Genomic DNA, 13774 nt, shown 5'->3' on the forward strand with positions numbered 1-13774 from the left:
GAGCCAGAGGTTGCAACCAATGGCTTCGTTGCCAGGCCATAGTCAGCCCATCCTGAATTTGACTCCGGGCTGCCAGATCTCTGGACTCCCTCACTTCACTGCCATTCGGCCTCAAATCGCTAACAGAACTGGTTCTTCTGAACTGGCCAGTTAAGGAGGAATGAAGTACCCAGCAACCTGAAGGGGATTCGGAGGTGTTGTCTATTTTCCCAGCTGAAATAAATGGGGTTCCCCTAAGATCATAATGAACAACCAGATTCTGAGCTTTGCCAGAGTTGAACAAGACCCTCATAGAGTGACAAGCAAGCGAGTGAGATTCCCCTAAGAAAAGGTAGGGGTTCATCCTTACTCTTTGTGGCCAGTGGATTCTGACACTGGAAGGCTAGGTCTTGGTGACAAAGGAAGGCAGAATACATTCGGTTCCATATGCACAATTGCTTCAGTTTCCTGGCGAAGCTCGTCTTTATCTACAGGAAATCATTTTCAGTAAGAGCCCTTCAGGTCTATATTCCATAGCTTGTCAGCAATGGTGGATCCACATTCCTTTTCAGTATTTTCCCCCATCCCTCCCCCCCTTTTTTTTTCTAGGCAGTCAGGGTCAAGTGATTTGCCCAGGGTCACACAGCTAGTGAGTATCATGTGTCTGAGGCTGGATTTGAACTCAGTTCCTCCTGACTCCAGGGCCCACCGGTGCTCTATCTACTGTGCCACTTAGCTGCCCCTCCATCCCCTTTTGCTGGGCTCCCTCCCTTCTTGTACAGCCAAAGGCACTGCCCTATTTCTCACCAGTGTCCCAGGGTACCTACCCCTGAAGGGAGGGGGAGGGAGATTTCTTGGGTGAAAACAAAAATACCAGAAGATCTATATTCTTCTCTCCTTTCTCACTGCATTTTCCAAGTGGACACAGTCAGCCCATCCTGTACCAGCAGGAATTATTAACTTGGGGTTTATGTACTTGTTTTGTGAAAGATTTTGATAAGTATTTCAACATAATTGATTTCCTTTGTTATCTTATGTATATTTCATTTTGTGCCCTTAAAAATATTCTTCTGAGAAGACAGCAGAGTCAGTGGCACAAAACATTAATCATTTCTGCTAGATATCAAGCTGGGGGTGGGGAGTGAGCATGCCAGAGAGTGGGATGCTTAGATGGGAATTGGCCACAGATAATTCCTCTGCAAGTTATTAGGAGTCCAGTGGGAGCCAGGAGCTTTGATCTGAGGGAGTCCAATTCCCTTGCCTCCGTGTACATGCTGAAAAAATCAGCATGGAGCAGTAGGCAAAGAAGTTGTACTTGGCCCTTCCTGCCTCCAGCGTTTAATAGCTGTGAGAGTATGGGGAAATCATGTAATTTTTCTAAGCTCCAGTTTCCTGATCTGTAAGGGTTGTAGTGAGGCTCAAGAGATAAGGTGAGACCATAGTGTCAGCTCTTACGATGACTCTAGCACTGGAGGGAAACTAACCCAGTTGTCATGACTGTTATTATTGGTCTTCAAAGGGTAGACCCGGCCCTCCAGGAGCCCCCGGAATGCCTGGGCCTGTTGGCTGGCCAGGCCCTGCCGGACCTCAGGTAAGTGCTGAGCCTCTTGGACCTCACACTGCACCAGATCAGCAAGGGGAGGGGAAGATGGCACACCAGCTCCATAGGAGCCATGCAGAAAAGCTTGGTCTGCCAGCAGAGGGACAAGGAGGAGAGGCTGCCATCTTTCCTGCTGCTCTGTGCCTGTGGGCTTCAGAGAGGATGCACAACTCTCCTGGAGGGTCAGGACGTGTAGGTTCGATCTTGGACGACAACCTGTGTGACCATTTCCCAAAGGGATGGGCTCCCTCCCTCACTGGGGCAGCCTGAGCAGGGGATGAGCAGCCACTTGCTGGGGAGACCCCAGAAAGGATCCTTGCTCAGGGTCTTTCCTCCAGAGCATCTCTGCACTCCCGCCCCACCTCCAGGGACTGCCCCAAGCCACTAAGTTCTCTCCCATCCCTGGTCAAACCTGCTCTCAGGAGAGGATAGAGCATGGGCCATTTACACCTTAGTGAGCATGTTGACGACTTAGGTTGCTTTCTCACCTAGCTGAAGCCAAATAGATAGCCATTTTATACCTTGTTGCAAACCTTGGTGGCCCTCTCATTAAAATAGAGCAAAATTAGGCTATGTCAGCAGCTGTCAGGAAAGGAGGGTGTCAGCTGAGAAAGAAAACATTTGGATCTTGGGCAAGACCAGGGGGCATTTTTGGCAGGGGTGTATTTGATTAAACCCCCAAAATTGGAAAGGAAGAGGGGCAGAGTGGGCAGTTGGGGTGGGGCAGAGGAGAGATATCTACAGGCATCCCTCCTTAGTGTAAAACACAGCTGCTCTAGGAGCCGTGGGGTGAATTTCAGTCAAGGGAATTCAGTTTTATTGGGATGGAGAGTGAAGTAGATGTCCTCAGAGGGCCTTCTCTGCTCTGAGGTTCTGTCACTTCCTTACTTCTCTGGGCCTCAGTTTCTTTATCTGGAGTAAGTGGTTTCCAGGGTCTCTTCCAAGTCTAAAATCTTTCGTCCTATTATCTTTTGCTTGCTCAAAATAAAAATTCCAGACACGAAACCTAGGCCAGTACCAGAAACTCTCATGTGTGCTGCCAGGGTTGCCAAGGGTGAATTTAGGCTTTGGTTGAGGAGCCTACTTCCTGCTCAAGTTCCTCCAAAGGGGACCCCCTTATTGGAGGTCTTTAAGCCAAAGCTGGATGCCATTCGTGGGGGGAAATGTAGAGGGGATTTCCAACTCTGAGACTCAATGATCTCTGGCCTTGTGAAAGGATATTTACATTTTTAGCCTGATCTCTCATAGGGAAACAAAATTCCCCTTTTCAGGGGATTTTAGAGATCAGGTAAGAGAGGTGTTCCAAGCTCACACATGCTATCTGGAGGTCACCATTCACTCTGTCCAGGATGAGCTGGTTTTGCTGTCTCCCTCGCTCACTGATGGTGCAATGGCTCTGGGCAGCTTGTTCTCATAGGAACTGTAACCTTTTCTTTCTTTCTTCCAACCCCTGCAGGGTGAAAAAGGTGATCTGGGCTTGATGGGATTACCAGGTACAAGAGGACCTGTGGGCTCTCAGGTTTGTGAACCAGAGCATTTTCAGATTTTGTTTTCTAGTTCTCTGTTGAAGCCAACCTAGGCTGTAGGCCCTGAGGTCAGTACTAGGCACACTGTGGATATTTCTTCCCTCTACCAAACAGCGGCAGAATGTAGAAGCAGAGGGAATGGAGGAATAAAGGCAGTGAAAATGGCTCCAAGCTATCAGGATGCCTTTCTAAGCCCCACCCGGGACTGAAACTCCTTCATGACTCAGCTTCATGTCACAGATTAGACCCACTCAGTGCCCTCTTTAGCATGGTGTGGCTGGCAGAGCATCCAGAGACCTGGGCCCTTACAGCTACCAGCAGAGTGTCCTTGGGCTGGTCACATAAACTTCTGGGGGCTCAATTTCAAGTGTGGTTAAAAAACAACAACTCTAAGGTATAGGCCTTATTGCTTCAGTATGAAAGCCTCCAATGTCTAGTTTGATGGAATTCATGATCTAAAGGGAAGCTCATGTGCTCTGCTTCACTGAGTGCCTGGTGGGAAGAGATCAGTCAGTTCTCATGGCACTGACTGGTGATCGTTCATTGGGTACACTTTTATTTCATCCTGGTCCTACAATTAGCTCTCACTTTTTCAGGGGCAAATGATGTTTGTGGAGGGTCTAGCTTGTTTTCGCTTGCTCCTCTGACGTATTCATACCAATCACTATTCATTAACCCCTTCACCAGAAGTTGGGCTGGAAATAAAAGAGTACCTTGGAGTTACTTGTTCCTAATTCTGGGTGAAGATTTAGTAAGGGTGACATTGTCCTGCCAGGTGGCACAGCGGATAAGAGCACCGGGCCTGGAGTCAGGAGGACCTGAGTTCAAATTTGGCCTCAGGCACTTAACTCTGGGCAAGTCACTTAACCTCATTGCCTAGTGAAAAACAAAAACAAAACAAACTGACATTGTCAGTAAAATGTGGTGTTTTTTAAATATTATTTATTGAAAATTTAGTGATAGTCAACAAAAACAGATTTGCAAAAGAACAAATGTGAATAAAAGAACAATTGTACATGAAATGACACACTTCTTTCATTTGCAGTTTGTTTAAAATTATGCAATGTAACTTTAACAAGATGGTGGTTAAATCAGCTGATTTCTCTCTCTCTCTCTTCTCCTTTGACCTGTTTTTCTTCTATTTTTATGGATTTTGTTGCTGTTCTTATTGAAAAGCAGAACAGCATAGTGGCTTCAGGAAGTCCCGAGTTCAGATCCCACTTCTGACACCTACTAGCTGAGACCTACACAGGAAACTCGTTTAACCTCTATGATTCTCTGGCAGTCTCCTGAGTCTCTCAGTTATCAATGGAGCTGTGTCTAGCACAGGTCCCTGACCCATGGAAAGAGTATTGTATTATTTGCCCAATTGTAGGCAGTGGGCACATTTTGGTTCTTCATTTGGTCAGACAGGTCTCTTAGTTTTTATACTCTTCGTGTTGGTAATTTCTTAGAGCACCAAACTGTCCATTATATTCATGTTCCACAATTTCTTCAGCCATGCCGCAGCCAGTTGTTTGTTTTTCCCTTAGGAATAATATGAATTGCTTATATTATTGAATTCATGTATTATTATGAATAACACCGCCATTGCTAGATATCTTTTTGGATAGATTGGTTGTTGTTTTTTTCCTATCCCTAATATTTTTAGAATACGTAAGTCCTGGTAGTGGGTTATTTGTGCCTAAAAACCCGTACTCTCTTTATTTTTTTATTTGTATCATCAACACTTAGCACATGCTTTGCACTTAGTAAGTACTTAATAAATGCTTTTTCCATTAGTTCATTCATTGTTCAAGGTCAGAGGGCATGAAAAGTTTTATGATTCATATACAGAAGGGGAGAGGGAGAGAGAGATGTCATGGGTTGTCATGGACAAAGGTCTTATCACCAGAAGAGCTCCCCTAACAGTGATGAAGCTCTCTCTACTTAGTTCGATTGTCCCTCAGAAACCAGCCTTGATCTGTTGCCAGGACCATCCCTAAAACCCTTGCAGCGTGGCAGACCTTGCCAGTGCTTGTGCTCTGATGGTGTAGCCTCCCAGGTCACCTCCAAGCCGTGACATAGCCTTACAGTGAGATCGCTGGGCTACTGTTTTGTGCTTGGACAATGGCTTTAGCTGCACTTCTTTAACTCTGGGATGCTTCTTGCCCTGTTCTGAAGCGTTCTCTATAAATACTATCCACGGGGGGTCATGCTCAGAGGGAAAAAAAATGGCTCCTGCTTACGATGGCAACCCTGTTTGTTTCTATTGCAAAAAAAAGCCCAGGCAAAAGAATGGGGGGAAGGGCTGCTGAAGGGAAGACGTTCTTACACCTTACAGAGATGAAGAAGAAAAACATGGTGTTCCTTCGGACCCCTAGAAACTCAACCAGCGTGTCCTGAATTCTGACCCCCAGAGGCTCTAGTAAAAACCTTAGAATCAATGTAGGGATGTATTTAAATCATTGCATGGCCTGGTCTCTTTCATGTGAGCGAGAACTTGGCTATGCTAATCTCAAAGGCTGTGCAGCAAATGTAGGTGTATGGATTGTAAAAGGGCTTTCTGCTTTCTTTCAGGGTTACCCTGGAACCAGAGGGGAAAAGGTCAGTGTGGCAATAAGATGGTCCATTAGAGACTGGTTGTGTAAGTGCCTAAGGGAATGTGAGAGTAGACTAGAAGTGAGGATGGAGGGAGGGAGGGAGGCTGAGGGCTGGCGGGCTGGGTGGGTGGGCATTTCTTTAGGAGTTGGCATCTTCTCAGGGGCCCTGATGAGAGGACTGAAGTACTACGATCCAAAACCAGTGAGGTGGATGAATATGGGGCCACGGAAGTTAGCCACAGGCTCACAACAAGCCATACTGAGAAATGGTCTCATAGATGTGTCCTTTCCCTCACAGAGAAAGGACAGGGGACATGGAGGTGGAGAGAGCTAGGATGACTGTTTCAACCCTTAAGTAATAATACCCAAAGGAATTCTACCAGCTTCCGTATCAGACCTATTCATAGTTGGGGTATTAAAGGTGCCAGGGGTCTTCTTACTTGGGACCAGTGGGATTGTCAAGAGTTTCCAGTTTCTTTTATTGACTTTAGACCCTGACTCCTGTAGACCATTCTGAATAGCCTATGAAGTTCTGGACAGGCCTAGTTTCTTTTGGACTATTCCTCAGAAGCCCCTGCTGGCAGTGAGGTGGTCAGGTCACATATATCAGCAAAATACTTCATCTGTTAAATTATTTGTATGTTATCAATGAACCCCATAGCTAGCTCAATGGAATGTGAGGCCATGTCTCCATATTAGGGCTTCTTCACCTTTGTTCTGCCATGTACGTTTTTGGCTGGGAAGCCTACGGATCCCTTCTCAGAATCACTCAAGGTGGGCTGGCAAGGATTCTGGAGGGAGACAATAGTGCAGCGTCCCAGCTGCCCGGCACCAGAAACAAAGAGCTCCAGAGTTGGAAGGGACCTTGGTGGCCGCTAATCCCACCTTGCCCAAAAGGAGCCCCCCCTTCCGTACCCAACAAGTGGTCATCTTGCCTCTGCTGGAAGACCTTTGGGGAAGGAGAGCCCCCTCCCTCCCTGGCAGCCCATTCTAAAATCAGATAAGCTCTTGGGATAACAGGATACCCACACCCTACCTGATCACCCAGAATTTCCCTTGGATTCTATTTCCTGGAGCCCCTTGGAAGTTCAGTCCATCTTATAAAATGCTCCAAGCCACTTTTGACCTTTTCCTCAGTGGGACAACCCCAAACCTTTCATAAGGAAAAATAATGAGGAAGGTTCTTTTGGAATGAGTGGGTCAGAAGATCTCAGTTACTGTCAGGTCAGGGAGTTTAAATCCAGCCTCAGATACTTACTAGTTTTGTGACCCTGGGCAAGTCACTTAGTCTGTTTGCCTTGGTTTCCTCATCTGTAAAATGGGGATCATAATAGCCCCTACCTCCCAGTGTTGTTGAGAGTCCCAGGTTCTCCTCCCTGCCCCCAAGGGGCATCAGAAGAATTCTGTGGAAGATAAACATGTCAGCAGAAACCGCCCGTTGGGGTGTTAATTTCTAAAAATATCCCAGACTTTTAGCATGTTAAATAGTAAAAAAAATCATTAAAAGTTCATCTTCAGCTAGCTCTACATGATGTCCAGTTCAGCTAGTCTCTCTAAGGCTACAATTGCTTGGAAATCAGTTCTGTCAGTCTCAGGCCCACCTCCAAGAGCAGCCCCACTTCTCTCTACTTCTGACCCCATGAGGGTGCACGTACCTCCTTCCAAGACGAGATCCAGGAAGAACTGATTGTGGAGGGGAAGGGGAAGGAGAAAGCTAGCGTGTGCTAGAGCCACTGAGGTTCACTGGGGTCTGACCAACCCAGTCAAAAGGCAGGGGGAGGGGGCAGCTAGGACACTTAACTAGCTGTGTGACCCTGGGCAAGTCACTTAACCCTGATTGCCTCCCCCCCCCCAAAAAAAAAAGGCAGATGGAAGTAGAGCTGAAACCTCCACATTCCCTCAATTCCTGGTTTCTCTTCTGGAGCCTTTTCTTTGGCCTTGAGAGCATCCATTCTCCATGCTTCTGCCAGAGTAATATACAGCAAAATCCTAGTGGGCAGCTCTGGCCTGTAGCCCCCACCTGAATTAGCCCCTCTAGACACCAGGTTGGTGGGGCGGAGCCCCACCATAGGTAGCCACCTGGTGGAGCTGAAAGCGGGGGCATCTGGGCTTGTAGAATGGCCTCTCTTCTCTGCAGATTAATGTCCTCATTCACTGGAGGAGACCTGGGCCACAACATCATAGATTTAGGGCTGGAAGGGAACTTAGAGGCCACTGAGTCCAACTCCTTTACAGATGAGGAAACTGAGGAAACAGATGAGCAGTTAAGTGACTTCCCAGGAGCCACCCACCTAGCAAGTGGGTAAGGTAGGATGTGTACTCGGGTCTCCCTGACTCCAAGCTGACGCTCTATCTCCTGCTCCACACATTCAAACACGAGCTTGGATCTAAGATCCCATCCCTGCTCTGATGTGATTTTGGGCAAGTCATTTCCCCTCCCTCCCTGGGCTTTCAGTTTGCTCATTTGTCAGTGGAGGGGCAGCTAAACCAACCCATGTCCAAGGTCCCCTGCAGGTCTCGCTCTCTGATCTAGGGTCCTGTGACTCTTTCACTCGGCATTAACACAACCTGTCTCTCCTGTGGTTTCCCCCCAGGGCTCCAAAGGAGACCAGGGCATCTTGGGCCCCAAGGGAGAAAAGGTAATGTTTTGGGCAGTCACCCAGGTGGGGGAGCAGCTGGGCCCCAGACTGACTGACGGAGGTAGCTGCGTTTGGAAAAGGCTCCCTCCACAGCTGGTGTGGATAACCACCCATCCCCAGGTGATCCCTGCCTGTATTTCCTTCACAGGGTTTTCCAGGCCTTCCTGGGATGCTGGGACAGAAAGTGAGTACCTGAAGGTTGGAGGAAGCAGAGAAGGGAAGGGGGGAGATGCTCCTGCCCCTGTATTATTGTCTCCTAACTTACCACCATTAAGAGGCTTCCTCTGGATTCTGGGGAGTGACAATGGAAAACCTCATTTGGGGCTTAAAACCTCATCTCCTTCCTAGGATGCTGTCTTTAAGACAGACTAATAGAATCCTTTTCTGGTAAGTGTAACTACATCCTAATTTTCCACATTTTCAGATTCTTAGTACATTTTTTATTCTACTCGAATCTCATTGGCAGGGCTGTCATATATTGTATAAAATGTCACGTTTCCTCACTACCTTGATAACCTATGAGAAAGATTGTTCTTCATATTGGGTTAAATAATTCTCGAGAGATTTCCATTCAGTGCAACTAAGACAAAACAGGAGAGCCAAGGAAGGCAGATCTCTCCCTGTTATCTACTGGTAATTATCTCAGCAATCTAAAGGATGCTCTTTTCCATCCTTGGACATGCTCCTTTAAGACAGGGCTATATGTGATGCCCATAATTGAGTCTTGGGAGAGAAATTAGATCAAGAAAATGCTGGCTGTTTCCAGTTGGAGAAGGGCAGGGTGGGATTGCAAGAATTTTGTGCTAATGGAGTCCTAGGAATGGTTACATAAAAATGTAAATAATGTGTGTGTGTGTGTGTGTGTGTGTGTGTGTGTGTGTGTGCACGCGCACGCGCGCACAGAACTTTCTGCAGAGGCCAGGGAGTCCCCAAATGGAACAGTACACCCAGAAGTTTCCCTGTGACTACTATTCTGGAAGAAAGGGTCACTTTTTATCCTGTCTTAGTCTGTTTTTCCTTATGCTCATATATCTTATTGCCCAACAAACACTTTACAAAGAGGTCTCAGAGATGTTATGTGAATAAGCCTTTATTTGAACTAACTTCCTAGATAACTGGCTTATTTAGTTTAAATATGAACTTTAAAACATTTAAGGGATGGAGAGGGGATAAGTATATGATACTTGAATGTCTTTAATACGACAATAATTTAACTTTTATCCATGAATTATCTCACTCCCTTTTACCTAAAGCTGACCATGGAATAATGGTCCATAGAGGAAATAATAGATTTTAAGGGGGGGAGGCAAGAATTTTTTTGGGGGGGGCAGTTATATAATGCCTAGCAAAGGATAGATTCAGGGTATTGACTACATTTATTGAAACTAATTTCAGATTTACAAGCTTGGCCTTTAAAAATGCATCATTCTTATATGCTGGTTGTTGCTGGGAATTTTTATCATGTCACTGAACGTCAAAAACACAGGCTTGATAAATATTGGGGCAGCTGTTTGGCTTGTATGTTCTGGCCCAACCTCTGACAAACGCACCTTGTCTTTGCAATGGTAATTATAAATCAATAAGCATTGCCAGGGCATTTAGAGCTGTAGACAGCAGAGAGGATGAGCTAGCTGTCACCTAGTAGACATGGCCAAAAGAATAATAACAAGCAGTCAGACATATGGAATCTTGGATGGAAATAGGGGAGACACATAGGGCAGAACAGGGGAAATAGGCTATTTTGAGGTTTTGAATTTTTGTGGTTGACACATTTGACATTGGCTCATTGGCAGATCTTTGGTTAGTGACATCTACCACCTTTATACCTGCCTTCCCTTCATGACTTTGAATGAAAACTATTCACCATGAAACCATATGGTCACACTCAGTTGGCTCTGGGATCAGACCACAGTACATCCCACACCATCTTGTCCATCTTCTCCCATAAATCCTACTGTACATCTTCCTAGCACCAGGAGGCCTTTACATTTTAAAGGCACCACTGTATCCAGCTGTGAGCCTTCCTTCTTGTTACATGACCCACCCACCACCTTTTCCAACCACCCATTTCCTCTCTTTCTTATTCTACTCCTTCTACACACGTCATCGCTGGTCATGTGCTATAACCCACTTACACTCACCTTTTAGGCATAAGTCAGAAAAATATGGCCCCTCCCCCACCCCTGCCAAAGTTCCATTAAAATAAAATGGAAAGGAAGTAACAATCAAAATAATTTGGATTTAAGGGAGGAAAAATAGTTTTCTAAAGAGATCTAATAAAGGGCCATGACCCACTAACACTCCAAAACCCTGCTCAGAAAGAGCATTATGGGAACTGACAAGGATTGTTCCAGACCCGCAGATGAATTTTGCTGGGGCAAAAACATTGGAATTTAAAAGAAGAATCTCTGATAAAATTCCTTTTTGAGTTTTTGTGGTTCTTTTAAACTTACTCTAAGCATTTGCCAAGCAGTTCATGGTGACAGAGTAACCAGATAGGACCCAGAAGTTTTCCTGTCTTTTTACCTCTCTCGTCCAGGCTCTGGTAGAAAGGGGAATCTGTTGCCAACACTTGGGCATCAGATTTGTGTGGCTCAGCTTCTCTCTCGCCTCTAGCCACCAGACATCTTCCTTCTCTCTCATCCTCCCTGGAAGACTTGTCTTCAGTCTTCCATACCCTGCCCTCCACCCCTGCCTTTTCTTCATGAGTGATAAATTTGGAAAGAATGTCCCACTGAGCTTCTAAGTGGAATCCAGTTGCTAGGAGTGCTCTTCTCTCCCCTGATTTTCCTCTCCCTTCTCTTCCTTCTCTACAGGGAGAAATGGGCCCAAAGGGAGAGCCTGGCACATCAGGACCCAGGGGACCTACGGGGAGACCAGGAAAACGAGGCAAGCAAGTAAGGGCCCCGTGCTTTCCCTCCTCCCTTCAGTTGTAGGGCCTTCTTGCAGGGGTGGGCCCACATACAACTGAGCTGGTTTGAGGAAGAAGGAAAATATCATTATCCAGCACTGAATGTGGACTTCAGTGCTCCGTGTTCCAGCTAGCAGTGGAGAGCTACTGCATGGGTCATCTCTTGCCACTGGCTGCTTGACTTGGTGGCAGGTGGGGACAGGGCAGTTAAAACTGGGTCAAACCAGCAAGGTCCAATGGACTTTTCAGGTCACAAAGGCCTGGTTTCAGGGAATCAAAAGGGAGAAAGTGAGGGCCTCAGAGCTGGATAGGACCTGACAGGCCATTAAGCCAACATCCTCATTTTACAGATAAGGAAACTAAGGCCGAAAGAGGTTGTAATGTGCCCACGGCCACCCAAGTAGTACATGGCCAAGGCAGGATTCAACCTTGGGTCAGATGGCTCCAGACCTGGGGCTCTTTGCTTTAATTTTCCAGCCAAGTGTTGATTCTGTATAAAATTCGAGCCCTCCAGGCATTTGTTTTGTTGTCTTCTCTTGGCCAGAGTATTAACAGCACAGTCCCTGGAAGGGATTTGGGGACAGAGCCAACCGCTGCCCCTCCCTAAGCAGCTTGGTGTTTTTGGAGCAGTGGGCGTTGACATTGCTGAGGGGCACCACTGCATCAAGAGAGGGAGGAAGGCATTAATGAGATTTGGGGAAAATGTCGAGGTCTGTGCAAACATCCAAATACATCAATAATACTCCCATGGATAAAGGACGTAATTCTTAATGTCCTAAAAGAATTAGACATAAAAGCTCAGCTACAAAAGGATGGAATTAGATGAACTCCCCTTGGTCCTGTGGGTGGGTTTGGCCTTACATGAGGCCAGGTGGGCCTTCTGGCTTTAAACCAAGCACGACCACCCCTCCCTGGCTGTACATACCCCAGATACCTTCCCTTCCCTCCTCCCACATACAGAGCACTGTTACCAGCTGCTGCTCTGCCCGCCATGAGAGAGGTGAGCAGAGCTTACTACCTCATCTGCCCTACATGAAAAGCCAAAGGTCTTAGTGGACCCGTTGCACCCTCATGTTGTTCCCGTTAATCTGGTGGGCCACATTCCTCCTTCCTAGAGTTTTCTTTTTAAAATTGTTTTTATTATCATTGCATTTTTTAAAAAAAAATTATTCGCTAGAGTTTTCATAGTTTACTTTTCTGTCCTACACCCCAGGGCATGGAAGCAAAATTGTCCTTTCTGCATTCTGGTCTGTGCTAAATTAGAAGGTCAATGTGGGGAGGCTGCTCCCCTTATCTTTTTAAAGGACAAGTCCCTTTTCAGTCAAATCCTGTTCATGACAGTCCCTCCAGTCACATGACCCATGCCCTCCCTTTTCTGAAGCCTTCTGAGAGAAGAGGCTAGTTCATAAAATCCTAAGATGTTAGAACTGAAAGAGACCTAGCTATGCATGGGGCCATGGGATGCCAGGTCTAGAGCTGCAAGGTGCCTGGAACAGGGCACTGGGTCTGGAGGCAGGAAGACCGGAGTTCAAATGTGGTCTCAGAGACTTACTAGCTTTGTGACCCTGGACACTTAACTGCTACTTCATCTGTTAAGTGGGGCTAATAATAGCACCCACCTCCCGGGGTTGTTGTGAGGATAAAATAATATAATATTTATAAATCACTTTGCAACCCTTAAAGCCCTCTGTAAATATTAGCTTTTAAATTAAACAAAAGCCTGGCTCCACATTTCCAGCATCATGGGGATGGCTGGGATCTTTACCAGGATGCAGTCTGGAGACAACCAGGCCAGATAAGTGGAAACATTTCCCACTATCATCTGTTCATTCATTTGACGAGCATTTATTAAGTGCCTACTGTTTTCTGAGCACTGTTTTAGGTGCTGGATCTTGTAAAGGAGGCTTTAGCGGCACATACATTGGTTTTCCTGTTTCAGTGCGCTCATCCACACTGGCCCATTGATGCGTTAGCACAAAATAGGGGCCCGGGTACACTCGTCTTGGTCCAGGACACTGGAGTCGTTTTTGAATAGCTAAAGCACTGTGTCTGGGGGTACATACACATGTTGGGAAGGATGGTGGCTAATTGTGTTAACAAAAGCCTTCAGTTGAAGCCTGTGCAGATATTCATCAGGGCTGAGCAGGCCAGATAGCTTCATCACAGATGGTTGGGGGTTTTTTGTTTTTAACTTTTACTTTAGCTCAAAGCTATATTCTTCCTTCAGCTTCATAAATTATTCACTTGGGGACAGATCAGGCTCTGAGGAATAGTTTGACAATTCATCAAAGACTCAGGAGACTGATTAGATCTCTCCTCCCCATCCCCCATCTCCCCAGAGCCAGAATGAGCGGTCCATAGGAAATGACAGCTTAGTGGAGCAGGCCTCTAACAAGGGGGGGCGGGGTCTCCTGTCACTGGGATTGTCTTTGCTTGGGTACCCCATTGTGTAACTGAATGTCCGTCTCTCTCCCTTTCTTTACCTCCCCTTCTGTCTTCTCTGTCTCTCCCAATATCTTTCTGTTTCTTTCTCCTCT

The 13774-nt window shown here is 46.4% G+C and overlaps 1 protein-coding gene across 2 annotated transcripts in view; it reads left to right on the forward strand.

Moving 5' to 3' along the window:
- The window catches only part of COLQ (collagen like tail subunit of asymmetric acetylcholinesterase), a 46105-nt gene that overhangs the window by 13100 nt on the left and 19231 nt on the right, over positions 1-13774 (forward strand). For both annotated transcript variants that reach the window (XM_020987243.2, XM_020987242.2), the window contains exons 6-11: positions 1499-1570; positions 3036-3098; positions 5665-5691; positions 8282-8326; positions 8475-8510; positions 11143-11223. In XM_020987243.2, the coding sequence (XP_020842902.1) occupies positions 1499-1570; positions 3036-3098; positions 5665-5691; positions 8282-8326; positions 8475-8510; positions 11143-11223 (324 nt within the window). The remainder of the gene's footprint in view (positions 1-1498; positions 1571-3035; positions 3099-5664; positions 5692-8281; positions 8327-8474; positions 8511-11142; positions 11224-13774) is intronic.

The sequence above is a fragment of the Phascolarctos cinereus genome, unplaced genomic scaffold, assembly GCF_003287225.1.
Source record: "Phascolarctos cinereus isolate Bilbo 61053 unplaced genomic scaffold, phaCin_HiC Scaffold_1;HRSCAF=81, whole genome shotgun sequence".
Taxonomy (NCBI): Eukaryota; Metazoa; Chordata; class Mammalia; order Diprotodontia; family Phascolarctidae; genus Phascolarctos; species Phascolarctos cinereus.